Here is a 20150-nt window from a genome sequence, read left to right as displayed (position 1 = left end):
GCGATGAAGTCTTGCTGCTTGTGTGTCTCACCAAACATTACAGTGACATGACTGACACCTGACGTTGACACAGCATCATGTTTATGAATGCATCTTCTGAATGCTTTACATTTGTACTTTACTTCATTTAGCCATTTTTATGCTTGAAAATACTTCATTTACACAAAAAGTGTGTAAACTTGCTTAAATATGCACATTTTAAATATGTGCATAAATATGCAATAGGCCGTATTAAACCAGAAAACAGCAGGATTTATTATTATACATTATTATTATATATTTATTAATGAATACATTTTTTAAAACGTGATAGAATGAAGCCACGAAATTCATGATGACTGTAATATGTAATATTATGTATAATATATGTACTAATAACATATATATAGATAATATAGAGAAGCAATATAATAATATGTGAGATGTAACAATAATAATATGTAATATATGTATTTATGTAATATGATGGTATAGAGTAGAAATGGGTGCGGCTGCGTCTTGCACGAATCAGTCTCACATCCTTCAAAGGGCCTTAAAAAAGCCACTTTTGCGTCGTGAAACATGTGTTTAATCCACCAAAGTGTTGTGTTTCCTCCGTATCGTCTCTTCATCTTGCCTTGTTTTTGCTCTCCATCCTCTTTGGAGCAAAGCCGCTGCATAAAATCAAGCGTGATGTCTCAAATGAAGCCGTCTTTACTGGCACTCTGATGAAATTCAGAGGGAATCTAGTCACCTTTCACATTTCGCAGCCAGGCACATTCATTTGCGAGGAGTGTGTGTGTGTGTGTGTGTGTGTGTGTGTGTGTGTGTGTGTGTGTGTGTGTGTGTGTGTGTGTGTGTGTGTGTGAAGAAGATGCAGTTTCATGCTGCCGCAAAGCTACTCTAGTTAGACGATATCATGAAAAGGAAAGATGCTGTTCTTGATCAATCCAAGCATCTCGACTACGTCAATGAAACGTGTTTGGAGGAACACATGCACTGTGTGATTATGCCTGCTTGAAAGTGTGTGTGTGTGTGTGTGTGTGTGTGTACGCATGTGCATGTGTGTGTGTACCATCTCGCCGGGTAGGCAGTTTAGCTCAAGCGTACTTTAGATCAATAAGCAACCCACAGGTGGCCCTCTGGTTGCAAATGAGTTTGGTTCCTAGACTAGTCAGTCACACCGTGCACACAACACATGAAGGGCACGGTCAAATACAGGAATTCAAAGATTAAATACAAGAATGAAATGAAAGTGAAATAAAAAGAGAACAACTCTTTACTTTTATCCCTGTGGCTGGCTTGCAGGCCTTTCTATCCTCCATGTAACAGCGCACAGAATCCATGACCCCTCTAGCAGTCGTTAGCGTTCAATCATCTTTATCCTTAAAGGAAAAGTGTCCTTTTTTGGAATTTTGTCCGTCATCCACAATCCTTACGTGAGACATAAACACACGTATTTTTCTTTTCTGTGCGTAAAAACAGCTAAAAAGAGGCGGCTGATGAATGCGCGTCATTGGACACATCTATTCCGCCTCCAAAGCCTGCTATTAAAACAACAACCAACAAGGTTTTATATCCATGCTGTTGTAACCCGCCTGCTTCACACTGCCCATGCCGGGGCTCGGACACAGGACCTTCCGAATGGGAGTCGAGAGGCGAAAAGCCTGGACTGACAACCCTACGTTTAGCGCAGATCTCAAGATTTACCAATCCTTATGTGTTGTCTCCTCTGGCGGCGCTTGTTATGATGTTCATTTTCACTTCCATGGTGATGACTTTCCTTTTCTTTGGCGCACTGCCGCTCAAGAGACATAATGAAGCGTATTCTTCCACCGATGCGCGCTGTGTCTAGTTCTCGACCGAGTCTCGTGCTTACGGACCAAAATTGCGTGCTGTAAGACGGAACGCCGTAAACCGAGGCAGTAAATGCTGCATGACAGGCAATAAAGATGAGACATCCATGTTCCCACACATGATAGATACCAGTCCGTGTCTTTATACGGGATATTATCAGATAACCTGAAGCGAAGCTCAGGAAATGCCTCTGATTTAGAGTCTGACTAATTCACGGCCCGTTGCGTCACTGTTGTATTTTGGGCCCCTGGCTGTGCTCTGCACACGTCTGTTTGCGGAGCTCAACAAGCCGCGTTTAAGATTAGTCAGAGCTACAGTAAGACACTTATTATCAAGCACGTTTCAGCATCTTATCTCCGCAAAAGCCTCTCGGAATCTCCTGTTCAAATCTTTACCAATTAATTTTTGTGTTCACAGGCTGTAAGACTCATGTTAATCCCGCGTGCAGAAAAATCAGTTTAGAAAGTTCCAGCCAACAAACTTGGGTGTGTGCTGTTCGACAGGACAAAGATGTACATGTACATACTGTACTAGACCATACTGCAGAGACACTTTAGAGCAGGGGTGTCCAAACCTTTTGTGTGGAAAATGAGTGCTATTTTGTAAAGCAACACGTGTAGGTATGCTAAGAAGTTACAGATATTTTATCTCACTTTGTCATGTGGCTGAAAAAACCTACATGATGAATATCTACTTCTGCCTGTTCCCTGTTTTTGCTGTTGTTTTTTTCCCAAACATTTCAACTTTCTTCTTAAATAATCTTCGTCAATTTTCTTTTTGCAATATTAGGACTTTATTCACATAATATTTTGATCTTATTTTTATAACTTTTTCCCAAAAGCCCAAAAATGTTCCCAAAAATGTGTTTGTTTTTTTTCTCAAATATTACAACTTCAAAAAAACATATTTTTCTAATATTACAGCTGTGTGCGACTAAAGTGACGTGATTTTTCCTCAAAATAGTTTGACTTTATTCTTGTAAAAATAAAGCTTTTTTTCCATTTCTGCTTTTTTCTTTTACTTTCCAACCATTTCAATCTTCTTCTCCTAATTACTTTTTTTACTTTATTCCCATAATATTTTGACTTTATTCTCATAACATTACAACTTTTTCCACAACATAATTTTCAAAAAAATTCCCCAAACTTAATTTGTTGTTTTGTTTGTTTTTCCAGAATATTACGTCTTTTAAAATATAACGCTTTTAATATTTCAACTTCATGCTGCTAAAATGATGTTATTTTTATTTCATAACATTGTGACATGTCTGACATTCTCGTAAAAATTATGACTTTTTCCTGTTACAACTTTCTTCTCTTAATATTTGGACTTTACTGTATTCTTGTAAAATTACTGCAGATTTTTTTCCGTCTTTGCTTTTTTCTAGTTTTCTTGTTAATTATATTTTCAGAAAGTGCTGCGGGCCAATAACAAAAAACAACTGCAAATGGCCGCCGGGCCGCACTTTGGAGAGCCCTGCTTTAGAACTTTGGAGTATTTAGTGTACGGCTCGTATAGCAGCATAGATTTACATTCCGGTTGTTGCAACGCAAGTGAGCGGCAAGATAATTGTGGCTCGCGTACAGCTAGCATGGAGGTGGTAGCGTCATGGTCTGCATGAGTGCTGCCGGCACTGGGAGAGCTCCGGTTATTGACACTGTGAGGTTGCCATATTTAGAGAATAATGGCTGAGTGTTGATAGTAAATCTATACTGCCTGACGACATCAACATTGACTTCCTGCAGGATTGTCCCTTCATGTTTTCTGGAGACAAAAGTAACTTGTTCATGTCCCATCAATTCTTCATCAAAGTTTTAGAGCTTATACACGACAGGGGCGACGGTAGGCGTCGTAACTTCACCTCTCTCACAAAATGTCCTAAAAATGATTTCTGCCAAGAAAAAAAGCCTGTTGTCAAAGTCATTTTCCATTATGCTACAGTAATTCGCTCTCTTGATAAGCCTTCAAACTAATGGATATGTCACTCAAACCTGCCTCGGCGGATTACATTGTATCTCAAGCACAACACCCCCGCTAATGCAGCCTCCTGCATTGGACCAAAAATGGACTTTTTTTCCCATGTTTGGGTCTGAACTAGTACAGGGAATTGCAGAGTAACTCACAATATCATTGCAATATTTTGCCACCAGTGGCAATAGTATTGGTGTAATCTATATTTTGCACTTTAAAAGGTACAGTAATCCCTCGTGTATCGCAATTAATTGGTTCCAGACCTCATTGTGATAAGCGAATTTCCGCAAAGTTGGATTCAATATTAATAAAGTGAATAGTTTTTGTAGTTGGAGCATAGAAAACCTGTTTAGGACTTTACTAGATTATTATTAGAGCCCTCTAGACAGGAAATAACACCCCTATAGTCACCTTTCCACTCGTATTACCCAATATAGTAGATATAATTAGGGATGCTCCGATCAGGGTTTTATGCTGCCAATTCCGATACCAATAATCCATGAGCGATATCGGCCGATACTGCTACTGATCACTAGGGCTGGGTGATATGGACCAAAACTCATACAAACCGATATATTTATGTTGAGTATTGATACCCCGATATTTTTTCCACAAAGTGAGTTTAATACCAAAAGAACAAAATATGACATAAAGTGCGACGTTTAAGAGGACATTTCTAAATGTCAGCAGCAACTCAAAAATACTTGGGGGCATTTTGCTGGTTTAATGCCTGATTAATCATGTGTTTCGCAGCACTAAGGCTACAATTAGCTCACTGTCTCCATTTCCCACAGGAAGCGATGACGCGCCGTCATTCACATGAACTGGGTTCTTAGTTTTCTTTGCCTTTCGGTGACGTCTCCAATGCTGTTGGTCAGTTAAATGTGGCTTAAACGTAGCCACTCCTCGGCCCGCTGTTTGCCGCAGATGGTGTTTGGTGAGAGGCGTGGGCTCTCCGGAGCACAGTGCTCGCCGCTGCGAGTCGTAGCTTCCCTGAAGCCCAGTGCTGGCTAGCCACAGCCGCTCCCGGTGCCAGGTGTAGTTGTTAGCCGCTGCTTGGCCAGGTGTGAGGCGCGGCCACTCCAAGGCAGAGCTCTTGGATTTACTTTAAGATGTGTAGTGAAGCCTGAACTTCATGAACGATCGTTTGAGCGCCCGGAACAAACAAGTGCGGAAGATTTCAGTACTTTAGGGTCATATTCTGTATTACTGTTCGAACATCATTAAACAGTCACTTTTGCATGACCTTTAACCCTTTAGGCACCAAAGTTTTTTAAAGAAAAATATTCAGTTTTGATATTCGGATTTCAAAAGGTTGTCGCTTGAAAATGGTTAGAGATAAAGGCACTCAGTGTTCCCTCGTTTATCGCGGGGGATAGGCTCCCAAAATAGCCCGCAATAAGTGAAATCCGCATAGTCCCCAACTTTATTTGTTTACAGTTATTATATGTTTTAAGGCTGTAAAAGCCCTCACCATACACTTTATACTCTTTTCTCAGGCAGGCATGAACATTTTCTCACATTTTAAACCCTCTCAAAGCTCAAATGTTAATGATGAATCTACTAGGTTGGACACAATAAATGATTAAGTGACTCACGCGTATTCACTCCTTTGACCGTGCCTCGCTCTGGCGCCGTTTGTCTGTAGCGTTTTTGTATCCTTGTTAAAACATATTGCTCCTGCTGTCGTCCGACTCCTTGAACCGAAGATTCATTTAGGTTAGCTGCTGCTTGTTCTTCTTCTATGGTTTTTTTGCCAGTTAGCAAGCAGCTCACGCAGTTAGCTAGTTTGCTAGCGACGGCACAAAGGAGACTGATTGACAGTGGTCTACAGTAGTTTTTAAAAAATGTGCAAAATCTGCCAAACAGCAAATCTGCGAAAGGTGAACCGCAATGTAGCGAGGGAACGCTGTGCTGTAAATCAGTGGTCCACAACGTTTTGGACCCACGGCCCGGCTCGTGTTCCCACAAATCTCCGCAGACCCGTGGGGGTCGCATAGCGATGTAATTGATCTCATTTAGTATGTATTGTGTAAAACTAAGACAGGAACAACATCAAATTAAAAGCACAAAGTGAATACAGACCAACCATCCACCAGTATAAGCTTGGAGTTTGTTTTTCAGAGGAAGATGTTTGATGTGCGTGCTAACAGGCAGTGTGCTAGCATGTATTAACTTGAAGCTGTGCACACAACAAAACACATTAGCACTCAATAACGTCATCAAACTTTACCTTTATGCATTCCCACAGTGTATCAGCATTTGGGAGCAAATATGAAGTGAAAGAAAAACGATAAAAATACTGTGTAGTTGGCCATCTGTGCAGATTGGGAGAAGGCTAGCGCACCTACGATGGTGCGTTCAAGGACTGTCAAACAAAGTGGGACACACGCAACAAACAACATAAACATGCAAAAACTTCAAACTATATTATTTTTTGAATAAAATAATGGCCCATATTTCCAAAATTGATATGCATTTACTTAAAATTAAATGTAGTTATTTACAAATATATTTTTTTGTGTGTGTGTGTATTTTTTCAATCATTGCGCCTGAAAGGTTTCCTCGGCCCCGCCCACGGACCGGTACTGGGCCCCGGCCCGGTGGTTGGGCACCCCTGCTGTAAATGACAAAAATACTCAGTATGACCCAAAGTTTGTGATGGGAGTAAATTAATTTATCTAATTTGATGTCACCAGGCTCAGAATTTGTCCGATCCTTGTACCCACGATACCCAACAGGCTCATCAAAATGTCTGATCCACTCGTGATACTCAAACCCAGCCATCGTCATTGTCATTTACAGAGGGATCTTGAACACCACTGCTGCCTCCACCGGTTTCATACATTCCCGTTACCCCTCTCAGCATTAGCGGTGTTTTGACCAGCCGTGCTATGCCCAGCACGTCCCCTCCTGCCACTTGGCGCATAAAAGGGTTAAGTGTACAAAATGCTTACGACAAAACACCCCCATATCATTTTCTCCTGAAATTATCTGGGGGATCAATTGAAGCTCCAGAAAAAGCTCGATAACGCGAAGGCTGAACAATAATTGCGGCCGAGTCAGGGAAATGGGCCCCGGGTGAGGAAGCTAATGCTTGCTGGAGGGGCCCCGTGAAGATTCCGACTTGCTGAGAAAGCTAATTAGTCTGGTAATTGTTTGGCGTGTGCGGCTAACTGACTCGCTTTCATCGGACAGATTGTAATCAGCGCATCAACAAGGCACACAAGCAAGCTCTGGGGGCCGCTCCTTGTGTTGTCTGTGTGTCCGACAGCCGTCTGGGGCAACTTGACGGCAGCGTGAGTCAGCAGGAAGAAACCTCTCATGAGGAATCCACCAAAAAGGTGAAAGGAATCCCGGCGGCAGCGGCGCCGTTGATTGCCGGAATAATGATCCGCATGGTCTGGAGTTTTCTGCCGCGTGCTGCGATCCAAGGACGCTGCTGACAGGCGAAAGATTAGCGCTTTGTCCTGTTGTGTTTAATAATCATCAGACTTGCTCATGAATACGTGAAGGAGATTATGGATTATTGGATATGTGAGCACTGGGGGAATAAAATCAAGGAAGTGGCGTGAGGACGGATACTCAGATGTCTCGGAAGGAATGATCATTTTAGATAACTCTCGGTTGATGTGTGAAGCGACGGGTGTGATTAATGTGTTATCAATAATTGTTCCAGTCCATCTTAAGGTTGGTTTTGGTTGGACAAGCTTATGTTATGTACAGTCGTCCCGCTACATCACCGTGTCGTGGTTTTATTAGCAAAAAAAAGCATACTTAAGCAGATTGGACTTATTTTTTATCTAAATGAAGCATTTTCAAACATAAAAATGACTAACTAAATGAAATAAAATACAAATACAAGGCAGAAGACGCATTCTGATTGTGAATGTAGTATTCTACATTGGCCACTAGGTGTCAGTGAGACAAGCACCAGATGTGATTGCCGGAACAGGCAGAAATGATCTCACAACAGACACAATAAGCTAATAATCATAACAATAATAAAGGCCACTCATAACCTAACATGCATGTTTTTGGAAACTGGGAGGAAGCCGGACGACCCGAAAAATAAAACCCACGCACGTACAGGGAGAACATTCAAACTCCACACGGAGATGCCCAAACGGAGATTGGAACACAGATCTTCCCGACCTCCTGACTGGGTGGCCAACATGCTAACCACGAGGTTCATTGTTGACTCTAAATTGTCCATAGGTATGAATGTGAGTGTGAATGGTTGTTTGTCTCTATGTGCCCTGTGATTGGCTGGCGACCGGTCCAGGGTGTACCCCACCTCTCTCCCAGAGGCAGCTGGGATAGGCTCCAGCATACCTTCACGACGCTGAACCTCCGACGCCACTTCCGGTCCCGCACACATCTTCAGCCTGCCACTAAGGTCCCGTAGGGAACACATTTAGAGTGACACACACAAGCAGGACTTTTATTTACAGTCCTCCCTCATTTATCACGGTTAATTGGTACCAGACCCGACTACAATAAGTAGGATTCAATATTAATAAACTGAATATTCTCGTAGTTAGCGCTTAGAAAACCTGTTTATGGCTTTCTAAATACGGGTTTTAACATTATTAGAGCCCTCTAGACATGAAATAACACCCTTATAGTCACTTTGACACTCTATTATTCTTTGTTTACATCACATTCCGCAGGCTACGGTAACACTACAGGGACAAAAAACAGCTGCCACTAGCATAGCAAGCTTATTTACTCTTATGTCTACTATGTTGGGTAATACGAGTGATGAGACAACAGCCACCGCAGGAAGTGCGTTGTCCAGAAGGAAACAAGGTACTGCTAATGTATGAGTCTATGTTATCTTATTTATGCCAAATAGCTCTTATTTTCTCTGATTATGTCTACTATATTGGGTAATACAAACATAAAGGTGACTATAGGGGTGTTATTTCATGTCTAGAGAGCTCTAATAATGGTAAAAACCATATTTAAAAGATCGTAACCAGGTTTTCTACGCCGTAAGTATGAAAATGTACTAATATTCAATCCTACTTCACGGAAATTCACTTATTGCAGTCAGGTCTGAAACAACTGTAGTTAGATACAAAAAGGCCTGGAGCACAATGGATTTCACTGCATGGCAGCAACCAGCAGAGGGCGCCAATCATTCAGACCCATCTAGTTTGCGGCGTAAAGGGGACGCCTCTATTCAATTAACCACTAAGTCTCTCATGGTCGCACGTTGTGCAACAAAAGCAAACAGCATGTCACTAATAGCATGCCAAACAAAATTAGCAGTAACAGCTGTGGCTGTAGGCAACCTCCTAAGGTGGTTTTTCCATCACTCCAACAGATGGCAGTCGCTGCATTTCTATGATGCAGCTTTTTACCCAAAACCACAACAGTGTTAAGCAATCAAGTGTAACCGGCAGCTCATTGCAGCTCAGCGGTGACGTCTACATTCCAAGCTGCCGTCTGCAAAGTCCCCTGAATAAAATATGTGTTGCCGACGGAGGCGAGGAAGTAGCCTTTTTCTGAGCTCGCTGACATCAAAGTGGGGGGGAAACTTTCACAGATCCTTCCAGCTGCCTCGACCATCTGAAGGAAGCAAGCACCTGCCGGCTGCCTCTGGGCTACCAATCTGCTGCTCGATAATTTAAGGTTTACGTGTACAGTATTCTCCAGGCATGATGAATGTATTTCTCCGAAGCGCGTCTTGCTCCTGAAATAGCTTTTGAGATGTGGATTAACAAACGCTCTCTCCTGTGCAGTTGACTTTATAGGCGGCTTCGACTCGTACGGCTACCAGGGGCCTCAGAAGACCTCCCACCTCCAACTACAGCCCATGTACATGTAAGTACTACACGCCAACTACACAACAACTACAAAACACCATACTTTGGAGTTGAGTGTCAACTAGAGATGACATATCGTAACATACAAATAGGTTAGCATGGCCATGAGTTTACAAAAACAGTTCTTTAGTAAAAATGGCACTAAAGATGGAACCTCTGAAGTTACTTCAGAGTTCAAACACAGCTTGAATTCATAGAAAATGAAAATGAGCTGGGCAACATGGCCAGCCTCAATATATTGCCATGTGCATGCGTGTCCGTTTTCCTCCAAACAAGCAGGAAGAGGGTTCACTCTGTGCATTGGTTTCAGCACCTTGGCGCGTTTGTTCCACAGAACAACGGCATGAACGGAGTGAGACCTTTTGTCGGTCATCTTTGTCTCCATGTGTGCAGGCCCCACCTCCACACAAGGACACGTGTAACGTAGTAGAAATTATATTCGTAGATTGGAATGAATTGTAAAATCTCATCTCGTCTCGCAGACCCAATGTCGTGGATTGTCGGGTCTCGCGACACTCCTACTAATAACAGCGCTAAAGACGGAACCTCTAAAGGTACTTCAAACAAAGTTTGATTGGCTCACAAAAAGCCTCACAAGTCTGTTTTGCATTTTCTGTGGCTTTTTATGCAACGTGTAAAGCCCGGATCATCACATGACATTGTGATGTGGCCCGTAAAGGCTGTGATTGGTCAGCTTTGTGTGTGTAGAGCCCACCTCCACGATGCCTTCTCTAATTTCTGATCATCATTTGCAACAGCGACCGCTGTAATGCATCGTTTACTTCCGGCTCCAATAACTCTCTGTTTCTCTTTAATTACCATTGTTAGCTCGCGGCGAAGTACGCTAATGAGCTAATAAAATGGCACTGTTGCTGACGTAAACGTCGTAACTGGACCAAAAAGCTAAGTAGATCTTGAAATGTAAATGTATCAGTTCTGGCAGAGTTTCAAAAGTACAGATTTGGCACCGGTATGGGATAATCGGATAAACGATCCCCAACTCTACTGTAGATGCGTATCGTGGTTGCTCACTGAGTTGACTCTCCAGAAACAGCAGCCCTACTGTTTAGACAGAGAACTGCACAGCATGCGCTCAACCCCAGACAGAGCGCTGGCGTAGCGAGCAGGCAGGAGCATAATCCCGGTTGAAGAGTGATGTTACAGAGCAGTGATTCTCAACTGGGGGGTCAGGACACAAAAGTGGTTGCTGCTCCCAATTTGGGTCGTCCAGGCTAAGGAATCATTTGTTGAGTCACTGATTGCCTCGACCTGGACAGCCTCCGAGGGGCAGTCTTGCACAACATGCAGCACAGTCTGGTCAGGAAAACCGCAGTCACATGCTGGGCTGTCCTGGGATGGGTTATGCTGATTCTGTGAGGGGGACGATCACCGCTTCTGTCTTCTGTCACTCTTTTAAGGGGAAACTGCTTTTTAGGAGGGACTGCGCTGACTGACAGATAGGTTTGCGAGATTGAAGTTTGTTCTTTTTTTTTAATCTAATATTCCCCCAAAATCCCCCCATGGGTGACTAGAACAGTGCAAGAGACTATGATAAGTGTCAGTGGTCATGCACAGACTGATTGGGAGTAAAAATGGCTACCGATTCATTCAAAACTTGTCAAAACTTTTTTTACAATCCAACAACATCTTGGACTTGCTCGACCAAATGTTTGAAGCCTAAATTCATAAAATGGTTGCTATATCTCAAAAGAAACCCCAAAATGTGCTCTTTTGTTACTATTTCATACCCTAATCCTCTGATAAGTCACAGAAACCGTGCAAAAGCCTATGGTAAGTGTCAATGGTGCGTGTACAAACTAATAAGGACTAAAAATGGCCGCCGATTCCTTGTAAACTATGGAACGAAACATGTTTTTTTAAAATCCAATTACATCTTGGACTTGCTCGACCTAATGTTTGAGGCCTACATTCATAAAATGGTGGCTTTGTCTCAAAAGACGCCCTAAAATGTGCTCTATTAATACCATTTCACCCCCACATCCTCTGATAAGTGACTAAAGCAATGCAAAGGGACTAACATCAGTGCCGATGGTGCGTGGTTCTGTGCAGGATTCTCTAGAACTGTTCAGAAACTGACTGCTTAGGATTAAAAATGGCCACAGATTGGTGAAAACGGGCACCTGAGTGTAGATGAGGCTTGAAGGGAAGAGCGTAACTAGACACAGGGATGGTGGAAACAAAGAGTGATGGATGAAATGTGGGACTAAACAAAGAAGGAAGGCAATAAAGGACCATTCTGTGGTTTTATGTGTCCCTGATGGAGGCTATAACACACATCATAAATCACAGACCCCTCCCCCCCCACCCCAAACACACACATGCACAGCGAGTAACACTAAAGATGGTGCGTTAATGCACATGCACATACACAAACATCATCAATATGCTATCATTGTTCCCTCAGCTGTTGTCCTTTCACTTTGCTGTTTATTGGCTCTGGCCAGAGGGACCAATAAATTGTTGTGCCCCAGAGGAAATATCCAACACTCTTCACACCTTGCCACCCACCCACCCACACACACACACACACGCACACACACGTTTGACGACAATTACTGCCTCCAGAAATGTTTGCAATGTGTGCTGCTTTGCAGAAGACAAACAAAAAGAAAATCTCCAGCCGAACTCGTTGACCTCTTGTGCTCCAGTCGAAGCTAACGTACTAAAGGACGCTTCATTAGGTACACCTGCACACTGTAGACGAGATAATAACGTCAGTTATGGCGCAGTGTGTCGGCAGTTTGCAATGGTGTTAAATGAACGGTGTATTACAAAGCTTTTGCATTACATCGCAAATGAAATGAGTACATTCAATATCACATTTAATAAATGAAAGCTTCAAAACAGGAGTTGTGTCGCTTAAATGTAGTATAAATTCACCTTCGAGTGCGCTATATTGTCTTATATTCGTAGTGGTGGACAACACATGCAAAGTAGTTTCCCCACAGTGCAGTGCAAACTGTTTGGGGCGTCCAAACTTTTTCCACTGAGGGCTGCATACTGAAACCCAAAGGATGCGGGGGACCACTTTAAGATTTTTATGTATTTTTTAATTTTGTGAAAAGGCTAAAAAAAACAAAAAACCTTTTTATCTATTTAAAGACAAAGCTCTGTTTTATTATTATTTAATAGTAGTGCTGTCAAAAATAGCGTGTTCACGGCGGTAACTGATGTATTTTTTTTGCGTAATTAACGCATACGCATTATGGCGAGCCACGCATCTCTCTTATGACGGCAGACAGAGGCACACTGTACCGTCTCCAGAGTCACACAGAATCCGGCGCTCTTTTAGAACTTTATTTTGAGCTGAGCACATCAGCAGCACTGCAATTCCAACGCCATATACAGGATGTATCTCCAACTCACAAACACGTCTCCAGCCCCTACGCCATCGGAACCACACTCCGAACATCACAGCAATGTCTTTATTATGCACGTGTGTGTGCTCCAAGTGGATATCCTGAACACGGAAGTACAATTTGTTCTGAAATCCCAGAAATTACACTGAAAACAAGTAAATTCACCTTCAATGACGTTGTGTCTCTGAACGCAACCCCTCATTGCTCGTAATAACGCGGTTAAAGTGTGATTCAAATGTTCTGCTGCTATTAAAGAAAAGATACATTTTAGCTTGACGTAAAATTTCAGTACAAACATACCTGATATTTTTGTTTTGTGAAATAAATAATATCAAATATAAATAAATAAAATGTCTTGTTATTTGATCCATGAAATAATAATTCTAATACATACTGTACCTAAAAAAAACAAAAACTGAAATCATCTGTTCCAGGGTCAAATGCCACCGTCCAAACATGCACAAACTAGTAAAACAATAAATAAAAAAGTAAAAATACAAAATTAAGAAAGTAAAACTAATCAAACAATAACATTTAAGATATTAAAACATTTGAAACAATAATAAAAACAATACACAAAAAAATAGGTAAAAAAAATGTTAAATAAAACTAGGATAAGTAAAACCAATCAAAACTAAAAGAAATAAAAGTCACAGGGGACCACACAACTCACTAATCTGTCATACAAGTGTAAAAAGAAGCTAACCCCTCTATGAACCCCTCTATGAATTCAAAAATAAAAGACTGGCTTCTAACTTTAGTGACAAACGACGTGCTATATGGGCTCTTTCTTGTCACTTTTAATACGTTTTTAATTGTCCCAAGTGTAAAAAGAAGCTAACACTGCAAAAAGAGTCTGGTGGAACCTCATCCTCGGGCATGTTTTCTTGAAAATGTAATGAAATGTCCGTAGAATTCCCTCTTAGATGAACTCTGAGGCTGTACTTGTTCATGAAGCAATGTCGTGTCTTTTCTATACAATAATAACAATAATGATAATAACATTCTGTCTCTCTGCACAGGTCAAAATAAAAGACCAGGAGCTACTTCCATGTTTTTTCGTTTGTTTGTTTGACAAAGGAGACAAGAGGACACTGGCGTCCTTCCAGTGTTTTGCAGATGATGTAACACTGGCCTCTGGTGGTGGGAGTCAGCAACTACAAGGCTTTTATTTGCCTGCAGGCGGGAGGGAGGCTTTTGAACCTTACATGCTGCTGTGTTTCTGCATTGGAGGCGAAAAACATCACACTGACGAGCACCCTGGTCAACTTTCTAGTACTTTTTCTCGCTCTTTAGTGCCTGACAGACCCTAAGACTTCCTGGCAGTACACCAACAAACAAGGAATGTTTGTTGGTTTCCTTCCTACTTCCGGGATTGTTTGGATTCTGGATATGCGCGACGGACGCTTTCATTATAAACACGGTTTAAAAAAATCACATGTAGAAAGACACAAAGCGATGTACAAACGTGCTGATATAAATTCATGTTTACAGCCTTGACAGGAGTAAGACTTTTTTTTTTTATCTGAGAACTTTTTTGTGTGTCTTCATACCTCGGCTGTCTGAATATTTTGTCTTCCACCCCCGAGAGACAGCAAGAAGACGAGGGAGAGGTCAGGCAGGTTGTTTGTGAGCAGCACCCATCCATGACTAAGAAATCTCCCAAAGTTAACGTCTTAACTTAACAGAAACGACAATCACAGTCAGAGTGGCCTCAATCTGCAAGTGGTCTCATTAAAGGTAAAAACAGAAGGTACGTTTTCCAATGTATCTCAAGACACCCACAAATGTGCTCATTTTCTACTTTTCCCTCCATAATCCCGTTATGAATGACTGAAACAAGCACTGGTAGTTGTTCCATGTGGAAATCTCTAGAACTCTACGCTTGGGACTAAAAATGGCCACCCATATGGAAACAAAGCACAAAAAACATGTGTTTTTGTGATGTAACTCCATTTTAGACTAAATGCTTGAGGCCTAAAACCAAGAAATGGTTGATCTACATCACGGGTGTCCAAAGTGCGGCTCAGGGGCCATCTGCAGCCCGTGGCTCTTTTTTTTTTTAGCCTGCGGCACATTCTAAATATAAAATTTATATTTAGAAAGAAAACCAAAAAAATGGAAAAATCAGCATTACCTTTACGAGAATAAAGTCAAAACTATTCAGAGAAAGAAGTTGTAATCCAAGGAGAACAAAAATCGCAATTTTACAAGAATAAACTCACAATAACATGAGGGAAAATAATTTCATTTTAGTAGAATGAAGTTGGAATATTAAAAAATATATTATGAGAAACAAAAAAAACAAAATAAAGTTGTAATTTTTCAAAAATTAGGTTGGGGAAAAGTTATAACATGGACTTATGGAAAAAGTAAGAATTAATTAAATTTTTTTTAAAAATTAAGAAATGTGGAAAAAAGCTGTAATTTTGGAGAATAAAGTCAAAATATTAAGACAACAAAGTTGTATCCTAACAAGAAAGAAAAATCTCAATTTTACAAGAAGAAACTCATAATAATATGAGGAAAAATAATGTGATTTTAGTAGCATAGAGTTAAAGTATTGAAGAAAATATAAGTTGTTTGTCAAAAGTCGTAATATGAGAAACAAACAAAACATAATAAAGTTGTCATTTTTGGAAAATTTGGGAAAAATTGTAATCTTATGGAATTATGGGGGAAAAAATAACAATTGATGAAATGAAGAAATTTTAAAAAGCATGTAATTTTTGACAATAAAAATATTAAGAGTAAAAAGTCGCAATTTTACAAGAATAAAGTCAGAATAATATGAGGAAAAATAATGTCATTTTAGTCGCACTGAAATATTGAAGAAAAAACGATATTTTTCAAAAGTCGTAATATTACGAGAAACAGAATTTTTTTAACATTAGGTGGGGGGAAGTTATAATCTGATGGAATTATGAAAAAATTAAGAATTGATTAAATTAAGAAATGGAAAAAAAAAACTGTTGTCATTTTACGAGAATCATCAACAGTCAAAATATTAAGAGAAAAAAGTCGTACTCCCACGAGAAAAAAAGGCACAATTTTACAAGAAGAAATTCATAATATAAGGACAAATAATGGCATTTTAGTTGAAATATTAATGAATACATAAATATAATTATGAGAAACAGAACAAGCTGTCATTCATGGGAAATTAGGTTGGGGAAAAAGTTATAATAATAGGAGAATAAAGTCAGAATATTATGGGAATGAAGTTGTAATATTACAACAGACAATTTAGGAAGAAAGTTTAAATATTGGAAGAAAAAAAACAGCAAAATTGGGGGAAAAAAGATGAAAGACCGTAGTTTCTAGAATTAATAGGCGTTTTCACCTCCTCTATATCACAGGGGTCACCAACGTTCTTCCTTGTGAGAGCTACTTTTACAAAATGAAGATGGCGAAGAGCTACTCATTTTTGGAACATTTCTTTTCAGAGCTTATTTTAAACCCAAACAAAGCGAACATGCTTGTTTTACCAGAACATGAACAAAATGCTGGTGTCCACAACTCACATGTTGTATTTCACAATGCATTTCTTTCTACTGTTCTTTCATTATTAACTGAAAACCTGAATGAGAAGCAGGCTTGCGGGCACCTCATGTGGTCGTGGGGGCTACCTGCCCGCGGACACCACGTTGGTGACCCCTGCTATATCACACTAGATGCACTTTTTTCTTGAAATATACATAACTTCCTAGCATATGCTTTAAAAAAGATCAGAGTTGCATCCTTTCATTTTTCACTATGTGGCCCTTGCTGGAAAAACTTGGGACACCCCTGATCTACATGAAAAGATACCTGACAAGTTGCTCTTTTATACAATTCTCCTCCAAATCCCCTCATAGCTAAAACAATGCAAGAGTCTTTTGTCCAGTTTTTCATGTCATAAGTGCCAACGATGCGTAGCTTTGTGGAATTCGGGAAAAGAGCAGACTGCTTGGGACAAAAAAAAAAGGCCACCAATATGGAAACAAAGCAAAAAAAAAGTGTTTTTTTGTTGTTGTTTTTTTTGTACTAAACAACTTTTTCGGACTTGCTGGACCAAACATTTGAGGCCTTGTTCCAAACACTTTTGCTGACGGACGTATCCCAAGGACGTGGAAGGACATTGTGTGTTGTTTGCATGAGGTGTCTCTGAGATGTTGCATATTTACTCTCATGCGTACTTCTTAGCTACTCCGAGGGAACTTTGTTGAATGCTTCTCCTCAAAGAAATGTGAACTTTTGTTGTTGTTTTTTTTTTTTTTTTGGTTTCTTTCCAACAATGTAACCTGTAACAATGTTTTCTAAATGGCGTGTTTCTTGTTTTCTACCGTATGATGTTGTGTAACAAGTGGCCCTGTGTTCTATTTTCTTAGATATTTTTACACTCTGGCTAGGGATGGGCATTCTAATCGCTTATTTGCTAACAACTGTCGGGATTTGATACATCGTGTTCTCAAGCAAAGATGGCAAAATGCACTGCAGTACTTGGCTGTGGCCAGCAGAGGCGCTGTTGATTCAGTCTCAGCTACTTTGCTACGACGGAGTGTTAGGCTCACATTGAAACAAAAATAAATCTGACATCTCAAGAATAAAGTCATAAATTTACTAGAATAAAACTGTAAATTTACAAGAAAAAAAGTCGTGCTTTGCTGCTCAAGGCTAAAGGTCACATAAGTCCCCCCCTGTTCATAGCTGTCTCAGGCAGTGCCTGTTATGACGGAGTATTAAAATAATCTGAGATTTTGAGAATACATTTTTTATGAGAAAAAAGGCGTAAATTTATGAGAAAATGTCGTAACTTTACAAGAATAAAGTTGTAAACTTATGAGAAAAAAGTCAGACATTTACAACTTTATTCTTGTAAATTGACAACTAGACAACTTTTTTTCACGTAAATGTACGTCTTTTTTTTCTCACGGCTTTATTCTAGAGAGAAAAACGAGAAAAACTCTTTTTTTCTCATAAATTCATGACTTTAGTCTCGTAAATTTACGACTTTATCTTGTAAGTTTATGACTTTTTTCTCTCTTCTCTTTTCTCTTCTTTAATTTTGCGACTATATTCTCGTAAAGTTTTTTTCTCGGAAATTCAGAACATTTTTCTTGTCAATTTACAACTATTCTCGTAAATGTACGACTTATTTCTCGTAAATCTTCAACGTTTTTCTCATATATTTATTACCTTTTCTCGTAAATTTCCAACTATTCTCGGAAATTTCCGACTTATTTCTCGTAAATTTTTTACTTTTTTCTCATACATTTTCGCCTTTATTCTCTTACATTTACGACTTTATTATTGTAAATTACAACTTTTTTCTCGTAAATGTATGACTTTATTCTCATAAAATTACGACTATTCTCGTAAATATACAACTTATTTCCTGTAAATTTTTGACTTTTTTCTCGTAAATGTATGACTTTATTCTCAAAATTTCAGATTTTTTTTTTTAATGTGGCGCTAATATTCTGTCGTAAGTTTGCTGTCCAAAGACACAAACATAGATAGCGTAAATGCTGTAGTCATAAGCAAGCTGAACTGTTAATTGGAAGCATGTGATAATTGGAGAAAGGGATGTGAAATCAGAAGGTTGCCTACAGCCACAGCTGTTAATGCAGTAAGTAGGGTATTTGCTTTTGCAGACCACGCACCCGGCGACTATAGGAGACTGGAAGCATGAATTGGAGCATTTACAGCAGCTACATTATTGTGCTCGATACAACAGTGTCACAGAAACGGGGGTTCAGATCATTCAGTCTTCTCACATCCCTTCGGAAATAATACGATATTAAAGTGATTGGTAATTTTTTTTTTTACCACAGTCTGAAGTCACGGAAATGTCATCAAATGCCCATCTCTAACAAGGACCATCACTGTAGAATTCAACAAAGCGATTGTAGTCTAAAAGCTGCATAACACAAATTGAAACCAAAAGAACGTTTTGAATGGGTAGCGAAATGGACGAGTAGCGATAGGCCTGATAAATAAAAGAATCTTTCCATGTCGTACTGAGGAGGAGCGCCGTTATTGACAGTGGTTAATTGTGGAGGGGGGTTTGGGGCCGTTCGGGGGAGGTGTGCAGATGACGTTTTAGACTTTGAAGCGGTCAGTGGGTCTTTTGTCTGTGGACTTATGGGGGGGACACAGCGGGGCTTACAGGATGGACATTTGTGTCAATAAATATTCAGTCTAGGCTTTGTACGCTTCAAATCTCACAAGATTTGTTTGCCGTTTGATAAAAGTAGCGCTAACATTGGCATTAAGAACAAAAATGCGTCCTCACGGCAGCCATTTTGGGAGGGGATAAACCACAAACATCATCACATATCACTGCCGAGCCCAGGATGTCCTCTCTACGACACAACAGGTTTTATCCTCATAGACTGTTTTTATGTGAAATAAGTCATTATTCCATCACTTTGGACCGAAGGCTGGACTTTGTTATACTTTATTTTAACTACTGTCATCTGCGATTGGCTGGCGACCAGTCCAGGGTGTACCCGGCCTCTCGCCCGAAGTCAGCTGGGATAGGCTCCAGCATACCTCCGCGACCCTAGTAGGAATAAGCGGCCTAGAAAACGGATGGATGGATGGAACGACTGTCATCACTTGGGTTGAATTCTGCTTTCCTGTCTCCAGGCTATCGTCATTTGCCTCGGACGTTTTCTCAGCAGCTCCAGTGAGAAAGCTTGTCAACGTTTGTCACTTCATGGACACACTGGACAACTTTAGTGGTGTGGAGGTTACGTGAGAGTAACATTGGTTGTATATTATTATTATTATTATTATTAATAAAATAAACCACCTTTTTTCCAAAAACAGATGAACATTGACATTTAATTAGATGTACATATTTACACAAAAAAAAGAAGTCTGAATATTTTTGGGGACCACTTATCAACATGATCAAACCATAGTATTAGGGTGCGTTCACACTTTTAAGAACAGCCCGCCTGCAAAAACCAAGCAATGGTTAAGCAAGTGAGTAAAAACAGGCAGGCGTAAGCCCAGAAGCGTACAGCAGGTATGCTATTAAGTTTACTTCTACGCCCTCTCGTGGCCATCACGAGAGCTGTACGCTATTCACCAGCTGGCTTGTTGCTTACGGCCGCTTTTCGCATCACGCTGACGTCAC

General features: G+C 40.3%; 1 protein-coding gene across 1 annotated transcript in view; it reads left to right on the top strand.

Annotated features, from left to right (window-relative positions):
- Positions 1–19047, top strand: part of nkain2 (sodium/potassium transporting ATPase interacting 2) — a 97348-nt gene extending 78301 nt beyond the window's left edge. Inside the window, exons 6-7 of the mRNA XM_054762443.1 lie at positions 9558–9639; positions 14044–19047. Coding sequence (XP_054618418.1) covers positions 9558–9639; positions 14044–14053 — 92 coding nt within the window. The 3' untranslated portion in view covers positions 14054–19047. The remainder of the gene's footprint in view (positions 1–9557; positions 9640–14043) is intronic.
- Positions 19048–20150: the final 1103 nt, after the last annotated feature.

Source organism: Dunckerocampus dactyliophorus, chromosome 19, assembly GCF_027744805.1.
Source record: "Dunckerocampus dactyliophorus isolate RoL2022-P2 chromosome 19, RoL_Ddac_1.1, whole genome shotgun sequence".
NCBI lineage: Eukaryota > Metazoa > Chordata > Actinopteri > Syngnathiformes > Syngnathidae > Dunckerocampus > Dunckerocampus dactyliophorus.
This window is presented reverse-complemented; position numbering and strand designations above follow the sequence as displayed.